Genomic DNA, 19,336 nt, shown 5'->3' on the forward strand with positions numbered 1-19,336 from the left:
TCGTGTCCTAAGTGCCAAGCAATGCGCTACAAACAAGATGCAGTTGGCGAGACAGTTCCAGCTAAAGTGTTGCGGCATTTCCCTATTATTCCTAGGATAAAAAGCATGTTTCGTTGTGGTTCCATTGCAAAGTTGATGCGGTGGCATTCTACGAATAGATCCACTGACGCAACATTTAGGGTGCCGGTTGATTCAAAGGCTTGGAGGCACATTGAAGATACCTAGCCACATTTTAAGAGTGAACCACGCAATTTGCGTTTGGGCATGGCAATGGATGGAGTCAATCCATTTGGCTTGAGAAGCTCGTCATGGAGCACTTGGCCTGTGTGCCTTATTAGTTACAACCTCCCGCCGTGGCTTGCCATCAAGAAGGGTCATTTGATATTAAGCTTGATTGTACCTGGTAAGTTCAAGGGAAAAACATAAATGTTTATCTAGCTCCACTAGTTGACGAGCTCCAGGAGTTATGGCATGGGATCGACATAGCAGATGTGGTTATATCAGTAGGACAACAGCATGGAAGGATCCATGGACTTCTTATGTGGACTATGCATGATTGGCCAGGATACGGAGAAGCTTCTGGTAATGGTTATTGATTTACAAAATTCTCCCTATTCGCAAGCCCTTTGCCTTGGCTTGATTCATGCTTTAATATATGCAGGGCTAACAACTTCGGGATACAATGCATGTCCAATTTGCGGACAGTCTTTGGATGTGTGCTATTCTGCCTCTCTTCAAAAGATAATTTATCAAGGCCACCACCGTTATCTTCCAGATGGCCATCACTTGCGCGAAGGTCAGCTTGGTCGCGTCAAATGTCGTCCTATGCATGTACAAGAGTGGCGTAGCCGATGGGAGAAACATGAGGGGCAACCTGTTCCAGGAATGAAACGTTTTTCCATTCTCCATACGTTGCCGTACTGGAGTGATCTACTAATTAACCATTTGCTGGATCCAATGCATATATTCAAGAATGTGGGAGAGCTCCTCTGGAAGACAATCATGGGAATGAAAGACAATCGAGCTTCACGAGATGATTTGCAGTCAGTTGGAAAGATGCCAGAGCTATGGCCTTTCACCAATGCAGCTAGCCAAACAAAACTTCCAGGAGCGCCATGGGTATTGCTAAAAAACTAAGAGAGACAAGTGAAAAGGGTGATTTCAGAGTTCAGGACGCCAACAGGATATATGCGATGTCTCAAGACAGCATTCACCTGTGACGATCAACTATCAGGATTGAAATCGGACGACTAGCATAAGTTCTTGCAATTCATTCTTCCAATTGCGATCAAGGGGTGTTTAATGGAGGAAGTGTGGACCTGCATATAGAAGATTTCAGAGCTAGTGCGGTGGATCTCTTCCAAGGAGATACGGGAGGAATCTATTGCAGTCGCAAGGGCTAACTCCATTGAGGCAGTTTGTATGATTGAGAAGTATCTACCCACGAGCTGCCTAACTATCCAAATGCACTTGCTCGTCCATGTAGTAGATGAGGTTGTAGTGGCAGGTACAGTCCACAGCCATTGGATGTTCTTTCTAGAGCGGTTCATGAAAACACTTAAGGGTTTTGTTTGCCAAAAATCGCGTCTAGAGGAGAGCATGGCAGAAGGATGGCTGGTGCAAGAGTCTCTTGTATTGACGACCGAATCTCTATCCGTTTCTGACCCAAAAATGCCTCGACTGTGGAGCGATGAGGAGGATACAAGACTGGTGGGAGAGGAGCCGCAAGGGCAAGGGGTGTCGAAGAAAATGAACCTGGCCATGCGAGAAAAGATGAAGAAGTTCTGTATACTAAATTCAACGCCGATGCAAAAATGGCTTGAAAGGTATAAAGAAAAAAAAGAGAGACGCAATAGGGAGCGACAGGATTACAGGCGAAGTCGAACGACTAGAGACTTACCCTTGCCAGACTACCTCGCTTCTCTACCTAAATTCCCTACAATGGCATGGTTGGACAAGACAGTGAGAGTAGCTCGACAAATCGGACAACCCATATCTCTAGAAGAGGAAGAGCTGGCTATTGGATGTGACTAGAAGTATCATACATACATGGCACTGTGGTCGCATGGAAATCATTTCCAAACACAACAAATTTACAGCAGAAGAAACACGTTTGACAGTGGGGTAATGGTTAGTTTCATGCAAAACAGCAGGGCCAGTGCTAGAGACACGAATGAAAGCACTAGCAACCTAGATTACTGTGCTCCAGGTTCTTCCGTTGTTCTGAGGAGGTGGATCAAAGGTGTTGCACGGGACACCGTGAAACATCGACGAGATGCATCTCGGAAGGCTTTCAGGACTGGCTCGCCGAAGCCTTCGGGCATCCCACACAAGACGTGGCTACAGATCATGGAGGATGAGCGGACACGCGGTTCAGACAGCAGCGTGACGCTGCGCAGGTACGACAGATGACCAGGGGGACATCTCAACTTGGCAGCGGAGGCTTCGACACCTTTCGCTATGAGTTTGTGAGTTTCTAATCCAATATTAACTATGGAATTTTTTAAAACGCGATGAATCATGTATTCTTATTACTTTGATTTTTGTATAAATGCAAAATCTTGTGATGCATTGAGCTCCGACATGCCAGGAGGAGTCAGATGGATATCGCAGAGGTATTTATGAAGTACTGAATGATCTTGAAGCTTCAGGAGAGCCTGTAGACTGGGAGGCCTTACAGTCTCGCTGATCGCTTGAGGTGAGACGTTAATATGTGTGAGTTGATTTAATTAAGTAAGTATATGTGAAGTAATATCAATACTAATTCTGTGAGTTGTCCTATGTGCAGGTTGCGACGCCTAGTCATTAGTGGACCGGATTTCATATATATGCTTTGTGAGACACAGACACACTTCTGTGTCTCTTTTTTGTACAGACAGTTATTGTTTCCCTTATGGTTATGATTATTGTCATTGTCATTGTATAGACATGGTTATTTTTCCTATTCTTGTATAGACATAGTTATGGTTCAGATTTTGTTAATGGTTATGTTTAACTTTCTGGTTATGCTTATGGCTATTTTTAATTTAGTTTATGGTTCGTTATGGTTATGCTTTTAAGTTATGGTTATGGTTCGTTATGATTATGCTTTTCAGTTGGTACGGTACTTGTCTATCATTGGCCTTAAATATCATGTGAGATCCTACATGGATAGCATGTAGGAGGCGTATACATGATAGGGAACTCTGCCAAAATTTTTGCGCGCGGGAGCATGGTTGATTTTGGTGCTGCTCGCTTTCTTGGGTAGAGGGCAGGAAGTCTGGCTGTGGTTGTGTCCATCTTTTAATTGGGCACATGCCAAGCCATCTGCCCTCTGCCCAAGAAAAAAAAATTATGTTATGGTCATCGCTATCTGCGTCGCAAATAGCGACTGGTTCACAGGGACGTGGATATCGACGCACATAGCAACACACTGCGTCGATATCTGCGTCGATGACACCTTTTTTTGTTGTAGTGTCCAATTGTTTGAACAATCTTCTAGATATATGACTCCTAATGTTTTTGATATCTTGCAAGATATGCCTTCCCCCAACACCATTGCAGCTATTAGAGAAGCCTCCAACACTACGGAAAAGGACTTGTAAAGTAAGGATGCCCCTCCTATCAATCTTGAAATCAACATGGTGGACAATCATGAGGAGTCTCAAGAACTAGGTAACACCCAAGTCGTGATGAATACTCCTCAATGATGATTGCAAAGTTCAATTCTAAGGGTTTGAATGACCCTACCAGAGTGGCTATGCTTCATAATTGGATTACAGGCCAAGATCTAGATGTAGCTCTTATATAGGAACGTAAGTGTCATAAGAGAGCTAGCACTACTTTTTACTTTAAAGGCTATACTTGCTTCTATGGAGTGAAGAGAGATGAGTATTCTAGGGTCTTTAACTCCATTAGGAACTCCCTCCACCCTTAGTGGCTGTTGGATCACCCCTCTGATAGGTGCTCTGTCTTTAGGTTGGATTCCCTATGGGGACCCCTTCATATGGTCAACATTTATGCTCCAAATGGCATGTCTTAGACACTTTTCCTATGGAACTGGCTAAAACTCCTGCCTCTAGGGAATGGAATCTTAGGAGGATATTTCATTATGGTGCCTAGAAGCACGGACACTACTTCTATCTCTACTATTATGAACACAGAGGAGGCTTCCTTTTGGGAGGGGTTGGAAACTAAACTACACTTATTTGATGCTTGGTTGACTTGCTATAACAATAAAGGCTTCACCTTTCATTCTAAGTCCTACATGTCCTCTTGGTCCCGATTGGGTAGATTATACTTTATGAATGATGTATGGATTCTTGCACATTGTAAAATGCAGGTTCAGGTGTAATTCAGCATGTCTGACCATTTTCCCTTCTGTATGGATCTTCCGAATTCTATTGCCATGTCTGGTAAAGATGGTAAATCCAGACCTTTAATTGTTAACAGTATGTTGCTCCATAAAAAATTCCTTTTTGATGACGTTTTAAGAAGAATACACTATGTTAAAAGTATGCACCTTGACCCCATTTGCACATGGCTCTGTTTTTGCTCTGAAATGCAAAAATACATCAGGGTTAATGGTAAGCAATTTGCAGCAATAAAAAGGCAAAAACTGTGTGTTCTAACTCGGAAACTTCAGCCATTCTTGGATGTATTGCATACATGCCATACTATTGTCCAAACATGTAAAGAAATTGAGGATATAAAGGGCACCTTGCTTTCCCTAGCTAAGCAGGAGGTTGCTAAATGTAGTTTCAGATGTAGAGTTAGGGAACTTGCAGATGTAAATGACACCTCAAAAGGGTTCTTTCTTAAGCTGAAAGCAAAAGCATAACAGAGAAGCAATCACTAAACTCATAAGAGAGGATGGGTATGAGGTCAGTGGGGACTGCCAGAACATTATGCAAACGTCTGGATCACTATGACAACATTCTTAACAAACCCGTAGATGCTTCTTATGGATACGATTCTAAAGGAAGGGATCATCAAGCTTATCCCTACGCAAAAGTTTTGTACTCATCTGTCTCAATGGAGGCCCATCATTGTGATGGGCCTTCTCTACATAGTGTTGGCAAAGGTAGTAGCCATCAGAGTCTCCCCTCTACTTCAAAAACATATCCATATTAATCAAACAGGGTTCATTGGAGGAAGCTCCATTCTAGACAATATTAATTCTTGTTGTGCAGTTGGGCACTGAGTATGCTATCAAAACTGATCAGAATATGGTTATGTTGCAATTGGACTATGCTAAAGCCTTTGATATTGTTGCTTGGGACTTTGTACATGCTATTATGGACAAAATGGGGTTGGGAGAAAAAGTAAGCTCATGTATTTTTCTGTTAGGAGAGCATTCTTCTTTTAGGATTATTGTTAATGGTAGACTAACAGCCCGTGTTTCTACACAAAGATCAGTCAGGCAAGGGTGCCCCTTAAGTCTTCTTTTCTTTGCAGTCAGCACACACCCCTTGTTTTCTTTTCTAGATAAACAAGATGCATTAGGGAGAATCAAAGGTCTTCAATTGCCCAAGAAGCAACTAGTGGCTCTTGGGTTTGTAGATGATACTCTCACATTTTTGTAGTCAAATAACCTTAATCTCGCTAGATGCATGTCATATCTTGCACTATTCTCCCTGGCAGCTGGTATGAACCTGAACCTGCAGAAATCACTGCTCATTGATGCTAATGCTAAAGAATTCAATCAGCTGGTGTGGGCAGGGAAAAGAGCTCTTGAAGATCAAGTTGTAAGATATCTAGGATATCCTATTGGTGTGCAGACAATCAATAAGCTAGTACAATGAGTGTTGACTAGACTAAAAACAAAAATTGCTACTTGGTATTGTGATGAGTTGCATTTGCATGTCAGGCTTAGAATAGTCAAGGAAATTCTTGTTCCATACTTATTGTATTACTTACCCTTGCTTGGCTGGAGGAAATCACATCTTAGGAGAGTTATCTCTTTATTGAAAAGGTTCTTGTGGGATAACCAAGGAAAGACCTGTGCTTTCATGAGCTAGGATTTCGTCACCTATCCTAAACTTAAAGGAGACTTAGAAGTCTTAGATCTCCACGCACATGCCCATGCTAGAAGAGCTACTATGGTAAAACATATGTTTAAGAGGGACACTACTTGGTCCAGATGTATGTGGGATATTATCTCTATGTCTGTTGTGTACTTTCATGGAGTACGGAACTTGTGTGAGTGGGACAAGCTATTTTCTCATGCTCCTATTAAAACCGCTTGTCACACGATTCAGATGCTCATTATCTCTTGGAAATTTACATGCTCTCATCTGATTTGGTAGGGCAGGCTGAGACACACTGGCAACTCTCTCGAGAAAGAGAATGTTTTTTTGAGCTTTCTGTTCAAACATCCACTTGATTTGATTATCAAGAAGCCTACCATTAGGATTTTCAGGAAAGGTATCACTTGTATTGGACAAATGTTGGACTCTCAGGAATTGTCTGTCCCCTTTTTTAAAGCTAAGAGACAATATAGATTGTCCACCGCTTTCAGAAGATCTTGGGCTGATTTGCATACTCACATATCTTCAAATTGCAAGTGCCCTCTTACAAAAAACCTATGGGAGAGATTTAGAGATTGTAAACTTCCTCAAAGTGTTGGTGGACTTCAACTACAGTATAGTTTTACAGTCTACTCACACAAGATATTGATGTCTCTACCAGGTGTAATCGATATTGGAAAATTACAAGGACTCAACACAGGTGGATTCAGAGACTTGCAGAAATTTGGAGTCTGCCTTGCTCACACAAACATAAGGTGTTCCTATGGACACTGCTTACTGCCTCTCTTACTTGTGGAGAGCTGCTGCTGAAAAAGGCCACCTTCGATGGAAGATGCCCAACTTGTAAAGCTGGGGAGACTATCAAACATACTTTTTGGAACTGCAAAAAAGTAAGGGACTGGTGGTTTTAGATAATTCACATGTACAGCCTTGAACTCCTGTCAAGTTGTTTGCCTTTTCTTTAACTTTTGGATTGTGCAAATTTCTCGATGCAACCTTGAATTTCTATATGCAGTCACTCAGAGTTTGGTTCATGTTCTTTATTTGGATTTCCAGGAGTTATGCTTGCTTTGAAAAAGTCTCCCTATGTAAGGTCACTATACCTTGGGATTTTATTTTATTTTAAATGTGGGAAGACTGTGTTAGTATCTCGAACGACAAGATGCGAGACAAATCTATCCAGTTTATGAGGCTCTTATGACCTCAGATAGGATCTCATGTAAAGTAACGTAAATGCAAATTTCAACAAAGAGAGAGAGAGAGAAGCTCCACGCCACCTCTCCATGCCAATTCTCCCCCTCCTTCATGGCTGCCATGCTCCTCTGATCTCTAATACCAATATGAGGACTTGGGGACTAGCACATGCAACTCTTCACCCAACCATGCCTAATATAGGCCCTTGCCTACTAAATATATACCCTATACTGCAAGTGTGTCCCAGACCTTGGCCGTGGCCCGTCTTACCCCAGGGCTCAAGGGTTCACCGTTCAATATCCCTATATAACGTGCCTTCGTGGGAGTATTAGAAAGAACCCTCTTTTAAAATGTCGGAATGAATAAAATGACCCCTTATTTTAGGATTTTTTCCCAAATTGAATATAGAAATCCCTTATTCTGATGTACCTTTGTTAAATTGTCTAAAAATTTTGTATTTTAAAACCCCTCCTTTCGAACTCACATTATACATTAACATGATTACATATTGCACCCTCCGAGCCCCAGGCCTAACAATCTCTTTCTCTTTCTAGATCTCTAAATACAATAATCTATACTTGCAACTTGAAGGCATGTGATGTTATACTAGAAGCTACCGTTGCATTACAATCACAATTATGATCATATTGTTAGTCACACATACGGAGAAAAGATGCCTTGGTTACAAACATATTGCTTTTGCTGACACTTACAAGAGATGCGATGTACTTTCAAGAGAATGTTCTCATGATTTTTCTATCCATGTGTGGGTTTTTGGAATTCAAGTGATATGCACTACAAGGTTGGTGTATGAAATACAAGCATTAGGGAAAATTTGGACTCTCAAAGGGGCCCTAAAAGGAGGTTTGACTTTGCCTCTCTTGTCCAAAGTGGGCAACTTGGTGAAGTACATAAACGCTTTATAAAAACCCTATCAGCCAACATATCATTGGAAAGCTCTTAGAAATTAGGTGCTAAATCCCCAAACTCCGACAAATTTGGAGTTGATTTGTAGAAGTTATGGCCTCCCCGCTGAAGTTGAAATGTGGGGAGAGATTCCATTTACAAGATAGAATTGTCACATCAAAAAATGAAATATTCTAGAATATAAGGAATAAGATAACATGGTATATATCAATGGATAGATCTCGATGAGTACATTCTAAATCCAAAAGGTCCGAAAAATTTTGATTTCATTTCTAAATTTTTTTACCTTGCACCCGTTTTGGACAAGAGAGAGAAAGTCAAAGTCCTTATAGGGCCCCTTTGAGAGTCCAAATTTTTCCTAATAATTATTTTCTTCAAATGTGTGTGTGTGTGTGTGTGTGTGTGTTTTGAGCTCCATACATGTGTGTGTGTGTGTCATGATGTATTTGTTCCTTCATATTTTTTTCAATTTGGAAACCACTATCCAAGGTGGCGGAGTGGGACAAACCAACTGATAGGCCTACCAACTAGGTTGAACCAAGCGTAGGTCCAAAACGTCTTGGCTGGCACCCCGAAACTTAACGAAATTCCTAGAACAAGTATAGCAGTAGGTCCATGAATACATGATAACAATATTGTACAAGGTAGAGTGGATACAACTTAAAAGCCATCCTCATAACTTACAAGGAGAAGCAATAATTGGCGTGGTACACTAAGGCATTACGCTTGCTTTGAAAAAGTCTCCCTATGTAAGGTCACTATACCTTGGGAAATTATTTTTAACAAATTTTGGGAAGACTGTGTTAGTATCTCAAACGACAAGATGTGAGACAAGTGTATCCAGTTTATGAGGCTCTTATGACCTCAGATAGGATCTCATCTAAACTAATATAAATACACATTTCAACAAAGAGAGAGAGAGAGAGAGAGAGAGAGAGAGAGAGAGAGAGAGAGAGAGAGAGAGAGAGAGAGAGAAGCTCCATGCCACCTCTCCATGCCAATTCTCCCCCTCCTCCATGGTTGCCATGCTCCTCTGAGCTCTAATACCAATATGAGGACTTGGGGACTAGCACATGCAACTCTTCACCCAACCATGCCTAATATTGGCCTTTGCCTACTAAATATGTACCGTATACCGCAGGTGTGTCCCGGACCTTGGCCCTCGCCCGTCTTACCCCAAGCCTCGGGGGGTTCACCATTCAATATCCCTATATAACGTACGTTTGTGGGGTATTAAGAAGAGCCCTCTTCTAATATGTCTGAATGAATAAAATGACCCCTTATTTTAGGATTTGTTTCCAAACTTGAATATAGAAGTCCCTTATTCTAATGTAGAAATTTTGTATTTTAAAACCCCTCCTTTCGAACTCACGTTATACATTAACATGATTGCATATTGCACCCCCTTTAGCCCCAGGCCTAACAATTTCTTTCTAGATCTCTAGATGCACTAATCTATACTTGCAACTCGAAGGCATGTGATGTTATACTAGATGTTACCCTTGCATTACAAACACAATCATGATCAGATTGTTAGTCACACATACGGAAGAAAGATACCTTGGTTACAAACACATATAACATTGCTTTTGCTGACACTTACAAGAGGTGCGATGTACTTTCAAGAGAATGTTCTCATGATTTCTCTAATCATGTGTGGCCCATTGGAATGCAAGTGATATGCACTACAAGGTTGGTATATGAAATACAAGCATTAGAGAAAATTTGGACTTTGAAATGGACCCTAAAAGGAGGTTTGACTTTGCCTCTCTTGTCCAAAGTGAGCAACCCGGTGATGTACATAAATGCTTTACAAAAACCCTAATCAACCAACATATCATTGGAAAGATCTTAGAAACTAAGTGCTAAATCCCCAAACTTTGACAAATTTGGAGTTGATTTGTAGAAGTTATGGCCTCCCCGCTGAAGTTGAAATGCGGAGACAGATTCCATTTATAAGATAGAATTATCACATCAAAAATGAAATCTTCTAGAATATAAGGAATTAGATAACATGCTATATATCAATGGATAGATCGCGATGAGTACATTCTAAATCCAAAAGGTCCAAAAAAAAATGATTTTATTTCTACATTTTTTTATCATGCACCCGTTTTGGACAAGAGAGAGAAAGTCAAAATCCTTACAGGGCCCCTTTGAGAGTCCAAATTTTTCCTAATAATTAATTTCTTCATATGTGTAGTGCAGGTTTTAGTCTTGGGGGGTTTTACCTCTAAGCATTTATCCATACAACATGCATAGGAAGACTTGTGTTAAAAAATCCCTTTACTTACATGATGTTCATGACGCACTAAAAAAGGTTCATTCTTCTTTAAAAGAAACAGATGGGTTTTTTTCCAATAACGATGAAAATCCTTTTGTGAACGTAATTTTGTAAACTTTTTTTATGAGATAAAATCCCCCCCCCCCCCCCCAAAACCACAAGTCCCCAAAGAAAGGTTTTCCTCTAGGTGCAATCACCAATGCTTGCATCTTGAACACATCGGATATACAAGATGCTACATCGGTAAACAAAGTTATGGTGAGATTTTTAGCTAGAGGGTCTTGGAGGAAAACAATGTGGTTGGAAATGCTTTGGTCAACATGTATGTTATATTTGGTGTACCTTTGAAGCACGAGCTTCTTATTTAGCGTGTGATCTCTTGGAGTGCAAGTGATGTTTACAACAAGGTAGGGCAACTAAGTATTGTTGGGTTTCTTGCGACAAATATGTTATGACGGTTTTCATACCATCACTTATGTTTGCATGTTGAGCGTCCTTGTGTGTGGTTGTTTTGAGCTCCATATATACGTGTGTGTGTGTGTGTGTGTGTGTCATGATGTATTTGTTCCTTCATATTTTTTTCAATGACGTAGTGGGACAGACCAACTGATAGGCCTACCAACTAGATTGAACCAAGAGTAGGTCCAAAACGTCTTGGCTGGCACCCCGAAACTTAACGAAATTCCTAGAACGAGTCCATGAATACATGCCGGCAGTGGTACATTAAGGCATTCCCGCGTAATTAAAATGCATAGTGAAACTATAAACGCATAGCAGACAGCGGGTAAGCAAGCGAGAGACTTGCAAATGGAGGCGAGTAACTGAAAGAAAGCAGCTAGGCGCCCCCGCCAGTGGAGGTGGTGGAGGAGGTTACGTTGGTCGCGGAGGTAGCGTTGGTGGAGGACTCTGCAGTGGTGGCAAAGGTGGCGGCTTTTGATGCGGCCCTATTACAACGCCCGTAATTGCTTTGGCAGCCAGCGCCGCAGTATGCAGTATCAGAGCCGCAATAACCAAACTGGCTGCAGCACTGGTCGGAGTTGCAGAAGCCGTTGCCTCCCTGTGGAAAATTTCCGCAGCAGGGCTTCGAGCAGGCTTGACAGTCCACCATATCCAGCTGCGTCATCGTCATCATCTGCAGCAGATACTTACTAGGGCTTAATTCTTAATAAGTAAGCCAATATGGCCCTCTATGATGTGCACGCAGCTGTTGTGCTGCTGCTTGTGGCTTCGACCACTGTGATAATGATGACGCAGCTGGATATGGTGGACTGCCAAGCCTGCTCGCAGCCCTGCTGCGGAAATTTGCCGCAGGGTGGCAAGGGCTACTGCAACCCCGGGCAGTGCTGCAGCCAGTTTGGTTATTGCGGCTCTGGCTGCCAAAGCAGCTACGGGCGTTGCAATAGGGCCGCTGCAAAAGCCGCCAGCTTCAACACCACTGCAGAGTCCTCCACCAACGCTACCTCCTCCAGTACCTCCACTGGCGGCGGCGCCTAGCTGCTTTCCTTCAGTTCCACCTGCAAGTCTCTCGCTTGCTTGCCTAATGATTTTAATTTCACCATGCATTTTAACTACCTTATAATCGTATGGGGATCATTGTATCATTACGTTAATGTATCATTGTAATCGTCAGTATTATCAGCATGCCTTGTAAGTTGTATCCACTCTACCATGTTCAATATTGCCAGCATGCATTAATGCAATTAGGCAGTTTGTGTTATAATTATACTTAGTTCTTAATTGCAAAGTCTGACACGTGCCACTCTAATATGTCTCCCAAAAGTATAATGAGTGTGTTCATGGGATTTGGTGAAGTTTAGGTGTGCAAACTCGAGAGTTTTGGACCACTAGTGTGGACCACTAGTGATTCAAACCAGTTGTTAGACATGTGGGCTAGTCTATCCCGGTTTCTGTCAAAAAAATAAAAAAGGATACATGGATCACGATCCAAGTGGCTTACAAATTGACAGAAATAGAAAGGGGCAAATACATGATCACACATACACACCGCACACTCTAAACAACCACACACAAGGACACCCATGCTAGCTACATGCAAGCTAAGACTAATTTGCATTTTGAGAGACCGATGAAAAACATCTAGAGATTCTCGACCCCACCCATGTTGCTAAGCATATTCTTCAATAAGTATCGTCCAAGATGCAAAATCCCAAATCAAAGGTTCTATACACGGATGCTAAAATATTCGAGTGATTTGTAGCTTTACCTCCGTAAGCCATATTTGACTTTGAATCGCTTGATAAGTCTATTTGCCCAAGTCAATTATTTCCATAACGCCTTAGGTCGTCATTTTCTAAAAGCCTATAGGTAACACTCTCATCACCGTAATGTTTTGTGTTTTCAAAAGTACAATAGATTTTAAATACATGTTGACTGAAGCATGAGCCTTGGATTAACGATGTCATCATAAATTATCACGTTTTTGTTTTTCTTTTGTCGTTCAAAGCTTCGATTCAACTAGTTTTACAAGATTGTGTCCACTCACCCACACCCACATGTCTTTAAGGGTTGAACAATAGTGGGTGCAATTAAAGCCCTCTCTCTATCTATCTATCTATCTCTCTCTCTCTCTCTCTCTCTCTCTCTCTCTCTCTCTCTCTCTCTCTCTCTCTCTCTCTCTCTCTTTGCTCCGACCTGTACATCTATCTCCTCTCTCCACATGCCACCTTTGTTCCTTTTTCTCTTAAAGCCGTAAGGGAATCCAATGAGATTCCCCTTAATAACCACCTCAAAAAAAGACTGGCATATATGTCCTTCTAGGCCAGTTCCTTTTGACTTCATATAATTATCACGTTAAGTTAAGTCAACCTCAGGCATGATGTTCCATGTAGTCTCCCTACCTTGTATACATCGCTTGCACTCCAAAGGTCACGGCTCAAATAGGAAGCTCATTAAAAAACATAAGTTAAAAGTACACTAGTTGCAACATACATGTTGACCAAAGCATTTCCAATGACATTGTGCTCTCCAAGAGACTTTAACCAAAAATCTTATCATAATTTTGTTTGCTTATGTCAACGTCTTGTATATCCCCGCTGCATTCAACATGCAAGCATAGGTGATTGCATTTAGAGAAAAATCTTTGTGTGTGTGAAAGAGATATTATTTTATCGCCTCATGAATAGCATGTAAGTAAGGAGAGTTTTTTAGAACAAGCTTTGAATGCATGTTTTATGGATAAATGCTTAGAGGTAAACATTGGGAGGTGCATCTTGAAGGTATGTAGGTATACCAAATTCACTCAATAGGAGTGTATATTATAGTTCATGTCACTTGCATATTTACACTTACACGAGGCGCATTTTTATTCAAATTTTAGAAAAGTCATAAAGAAAGAGGGGTAGTATTATTTCAATCCAAAACTATGTAAAGACATTTTTTCTACTAAGCTATAATCACACATGATATAGAGGATTTTGAAAGGTGCACCTCTGGGATGTTAAACCCCACAAGAGAAAAACCTTCACTTCACATTTGTTGGAAAGAACCTTGTATTTCCTGCACTAGCCCCATTGCATATATCACTTGCATTCCAACTTAACAAACCACAAACCGAATAGAAAACTCATGAGGCATTTTAGTTCTCATACGTGCGAATTTTTCCCCCCATGTGAAGTGTGACCAAAAATTGATCATAAATGTGTTTGTAGCCAAGGTTAACTTGTAGCATGTGACATGCCTTCAAGTTGTAATCATAGATTGCTGCATCTAGAATAGATCTAGAAAGAAATCCTCACTTTGTTTTCATTCAAAGAGGATGGATAGCAAATTGAATATGAAACTCCATGAAACATCACATTTCTCATACGTGTCAATATGTTTCCTATGAGTGACTAACAATCTATTCATTAATGTGCTTGTAGACAAGGTTAACTTCTAGCATAAGGCCACACTCCTTCAAGTTGCAAGCATAGAAGATTGCATCTAGAAGAGATGTAGAAAGAAATCCGCACTTCTCATTCACTTCTCATTCAGTCAAAAGAGGCGTTTTCTTCCTAGCCTTGCCCTTGTTAGACATGTCCTACAATCACTACATGCTAAGACACTACATACAAGATAGGAAGCTTTAAAAAGCTTCTGGTACTTTAAAGAGTACATAAGATTTGAGATAGATCTCCTATAACATTTTTTATATACGGAAAATTCTTACATGTAATGTCTCCTGTGTTCATATGCATACATATGTTTAGCTACCAAAAATGATTCACTTCCCCCGTAGCTTCAAGTTGCAAGGATCCCACTTTCTACATCCAAAGAAAACAACCTAGAGGATGTTTTTGCTTGCCCAAGTTGGACATGCCTTGCAAAAATTGCAATGCAAGAGATAGACTTCCAAATGGCAAGCTCTTCATGAGCTTGATGCCTTGCAAAAATTGCAATGCAAGAGATAGACTTCCAAATGGCAAGCTCTTCATGAGCTTGATGCCTTGCAAAAATTGCAATGCAAGAGATAGACTTCCAAATGGCAAGCTCTTCATGAGCATAGAGTTTTAGTGAGATAAAAAACAAAAGGCTACTTTTGCCAATGTAGATTTAAAGCCATCCCTTACTAAAAGAACGCTCTAGATCACATATATTAGCAATTCTTCTTTAGAAAACAATTTTTTGTAAGATAAAAAAACAAAAGACAGCTTGCAGATATGTATTGAGAGTCTAACAACTCTCACCACAAATAGCTCTTGAAAATTTTATTCTCCTACTAATTCATTTGTGCCTACTTTGATCCACTCATGAGCTTTTAACAAATTAAATGGTGATTTTCAATCTAGTCATAAAAGGCTAAGCATAAGCACCTTCATAATGCCTCTATAGTATGTTAAACTAGCTAAGGTAGATTATGATGTCTTGTGCTTGAATACAAGCTAAAAGATATATCAAAGGAAAATCAAAATAGGATGCATATAGGGTTGAGAATCTACTTGCACGTTGGAAGTTTCTAAGCAATATATATTGTAGGGCCTTGAATGAACCCCAAGTGGTGGGATCCACGGTTGTCAAATGAGCATAAATTTCATGACGCTTGTGATCCATCCACCTATTGGAAATAGGGTTGCAGGAAAACATACACATCTTGGAGAGGATGAAGAAGCTCAAGGACCACATAAGAAAGTATATTTCTTAGTGCACAAAATGGAAAGATACGTTAGCCCTATGATGATGGGCATATATACAATGCACGACGGGAAAAACCTCCTAGTGAGGGGGAAAATGTCCCAACAGTCTCAAGTGTGTTCACACACATCACTGCCACACATATATGGTATCAAATCTCCCTTTGGAGATATGAAATGAATTAGAGCTGGCACATAGTGTATAGGGAAGTGTCATGCCCTGAGGCCATGATCGATCCACAAAGAAAAGCAAGCACAAAGCTTTCCAAAAAATTTTGAACTTCTTATGAGGAAATGCCATCGTGAATAGATCTACAAGATTGTATTGTATTCTCACATAAGCCTAGCTGATCTCTCCTATTGAGAGTCTCTCTCTAACTTACTGATAATACACCTCAATGTCCTTTGTGCAACCATGAAAAATGGTTCCCCTGCATTTGCCAATGCACTTTGATTTTCAGTGTAGACGATGCTGGCACCATTTTGTCAATAAGGTGTTTGAGCCATACACACTCAACCATAGCTATGAAGACTACCCTATACTCAACTTCGCTACTGGAACTTTCTAAAATAGCTGATTCTTGACCAACCATTATATGCATGAGCTACCAAGCATGGAACAAAAACTCATAGTGGAAACTCATGTGTAATAGAAACTAGCCCAATCTGAGGCAATGATCCCCGCTTGGGATAAACCAAGCCAAGATGTAAAGTGCCACTCAAGTAGAAAAAGTCATGTTCACAGCATGTTAATGCTTACACCTTGGGCTATGCATAAATCTATTGACATGTAAGACTATATACTAAATAGAGGGCGTCGTATTGTATACATAAATAATGTGACAATAAAGGGTGACAATATCGGTAGGATCACTAGCATCATGAAGACTAAATTTTAAACTTGTTTCCATGGGAATAGTAATAGGTTTGTAGTCTTCAAGTCCAAAATTACATCGTAATGTCTCTATGAATCTAAAATTTTATGCCCAAGTAATGATGCAAAGTCCCAAGTCTTTCATCTTGAAAGTAGCATTCAAACCATCCTTAATTGAGTAATATGTGTCTCATCCAGGCTAGTAACTTTAGCAAATCATCTATATATAGAATGCCAATGAGAATTAGATCACCATCATGCTTGACAGACAAAGTGCTTTCTGTTGGACTATTACAAAAGCCTCCTTTAACCAAATCAGCATGAGTGTTCGCATACGGAAAACAAGGATATTGTATCATCCCATAAAGAGCTTTCTTACATTTGCACACTTTGTCTTCTTGTCCTTTCTTGAGAAAACTGCAAAGATGTGCTACATGAAGTTCCTCAAATATATCACCGTTCAAGAAAGAAATATCAATGTCGGACATAGAAAATGAAACAATAATCATACGACAAGTGGGAGATAAAGTCACTTAATAATCTATTCCTTTCTGTTGTGCATAACCTTTTGAAGCAAGTCAAGCCTTGTAGCTATTAATCTCATCATATGGCTCATGTTTCAACTTGTAGACCCACTTTGTACCAACAACCTTCTTCCTAGGACATAAATTACATATAGTCCATGTGTCATTTTTTGTAAGTGCATCATATTCTAATTGCATGGCAACCATTCAATTTTTTGAATTATGTGCTCCATCAAAAGACAAAGTCTCCTCCACATCAGATAAACTAGACACAGTCAAAGCATAACAATCTGACACATAAGATGCATAGTGAGAACCTAAACGAGTATGACTAGACATAGATGCGTCCAATTTACTATCATGCAAAGTATCCACCAACCATTTTGGCATATATTAAGAGACAGATTGAATGGGCATCCACCTGGCCATACACTTAGCAAGACACCACATTTGTAGTCAATTATTTTGGTGAGCTAGTGTAGTGATACTCTAGGTAAATCTTGATTTCAGAGTAGCAGGTCAATTCCCTGAGTTGTAATGATGTCATCATAATTGTAAAGGTCCATGTGAGCCAGCCACTAGACATTTAGAAATCCTTAGGTATAAAGGTCAAGAGCGCTGTTGTACGTACGCTCCAACTACAAAGCTGTTCCAACTTGTAATCAACTTTTCTAGCGATTGGGTAATCAGTTTTCAATTCTAAAATGTGCATGGCTGAAAGCAGGGGATGGTGGTACAAAAAAAGGACCAATTTTCTTTCCATCTTATTGGTGCCACTGAAAAAGTAGGGAGTGGTAAAATTTTTGTAGTTTGTGTCAAAACTTGTCCGACATTCTATTTTGATGTTCCTCTTTTAAAGATGTATCCAATGATATATAATATGATAACTAAATTCTTTTATGACTTGGATAAATCGCATTGCAAAGATTTGTCAAAGTACCATCAAAAGGTACTGTCAAGGACAACCAATTTTGTACCACCATCCCTTGCTTTTAGCCGCATTGTGTTCCTCTCTCTTTGCTCTTTAATTCAAGTGTAAGCATTTTAAGTTTCATTGAGGTTCGCGACTAAGTGTTAGTGAAACTAATCTTCAATTTGATTGCTTAAATTATTTTTCTTAGTTGTTTTGACCATAGGAGAGTGTTTCTAGACCATAGGGTGACCTTTCTAGATAGTTTTGTTGCAATTTTCATGATCTTTTTCATGATGGATCGTGATTTTGGTACCTTGTTGGATTGCGACCAGACTTGGTAGGATAGTGCCCCTAGATGTCCTTTAGATCCTCCTAAAGTTTCATTGCATTTCCAGTCTGTTCGAGTGTCAAAATGGTGTGATGACCTAGAGATGTGAGAAAGGACATAGGCAAATTTCCCTGATCATTGAGTGTTGGTTTTCTTGTAGAGTTGTTCATGTTCTCTTGTTAAGGTTCACTTCTTGAAATTGACAATCTCAAAGAGTTTCCGTGCCCCATCCGAGTCACTTCCCTGAGTATTGACAATATTTGAGTACCAAAAAGTTATGTTCTAGACGTCCAACGAGTTGTGAGTGAGATAGCCAAAAGCATTTTATTCTTCAATTTACTCTATGCTTTTAAAGTGTTGTACCGTTTTTTGTTTTGACTTTATTTTGTATCATTTCTTTGTTTTTCTTTCATGTTTCATTGCAGTACTTAGGAGTAGGGTAAGTAGGAACTACCACCATCAAATTTGGGCTAAAAGATTCAGAGAAAAAAGGGTGAAAACCATATTTTGGTGGAAATGACCATAACTCTGAAATTCTGAATATTTGATGGTAGAGACCTTACAAGTGATCCAAATTCAAAAATTTGTGGATCAAAGGCATCAACATACTCTCTAGAAGCAATCTAAGAAGTTTGGCCGGATTTTGTGGAGGAACATGGATCACGATCCATGTACCCTAGAGAACATTTTTAGGAAAAAATGACCAGTTACATTGTGCATCAGTGGGACATTGCTCTCATCATGTTTTCTTGAAAGAAAAACTCATAAATCACATCAAAATTGATTGTTAGGGCAAAAATAACAAAACAAGCAGTTAAGATGCAAAATTTGAGATTTTTTAACTTTTTTGGGATCCAAATTCTAGAAGGGTTGAGATTTGGCTTCTACACGGCATAGAGAACCAAGGGAACAAAATTCATGAAAAAATGCTGCCAAACATGGATCGTGCTCCATGTACCTTTCGACATTTGTGGCCGATATCTGACAAGTACAGTCCAGATAACTAGTGGAACAACTTTGCCAAAAGCGACCATAGCAAAAAATTGAAAAAATTTGGCCAAAATAGGCAAATATAGAAACTAGTCAAAAATCGCAAAGTAGTCAAAAAAACTCACTTACTGGGAAAAAAATGTATAAATTCAAAAAGAAGTGGTG

At 40.0% G+C, this 19,336-nt stretch overlaps 2 protein-coding genes across 2 annotated transcripts; both read right to left on the reverse strand.

The window, feature by feature from the left end:
* Window positions 1–11,132: 11,132 nt before the first annotated feature.
* Window positions 11,133–11,545, reverse strand: LOC147439787 (uncharacterized). Its single transcript, XM_086484396.1, has one exon. The coding sequence runs from the start codon at window positions 11,543–11,545 to the stop codon at window positions 11,249–11,251; it is 297 nt and encodes a 98-aa protein (XP_086340522.1). The 3' UTR covers window positions 11,133–11,248.
* Window positions 11,546–11,549: 4 nt separating this feature from the next.
* LOC147439788 (uncharacterized) lies at window positions 11,550–12,182 on the reverse strand. The gene has a single exon (XM_086484394.1). It carries the CDS (start codon window positions 11,974–11,976, stop codon window positions 11,569–11,571), a length of 408 nt encoding a protein of 135 aa, XP_086340520.1. The 5' UTR covers window positions 11,977–12,182; the 3' UTR covers window positions 11,550–11,568.
* Between the last annotated feature and the right edge of the window lie 7,154 nt (window positions 12,183–19,336).

Source organism: Adiantum capillus-veneris, chromosome 16 (assembly GCF_014529385.1).
Source record: "Adiantum capillus-veneris isolate H3 chromosome 16, ASM1452938v2, whole genome shotgun sequence".
Lineage (NCBI taxonomy): Eukaryota > Viridiplantae > Streptophyta > Polypodiopsida > Polypodiales > Pteridaceae > Adiantum > Adiantum capillus-veneris.

Excerpts from the sequence above, each read along its gene's own strand:
- LOC147439788 (XM_086484394.1), bottom strand. The coding sequence starts at position 11,976 with ATGCATGGTGAAATTAAAATCATTAGGCAAGCAAGCGAGAGACTTGCA.
- LOC147439787 (XM_086484396.1), bottom strand. The coding sequence starts at position 11,545 with ATGATGACGATGACGCAGCTGGATATGGTGGACTGTCAAGCCTGCTCG.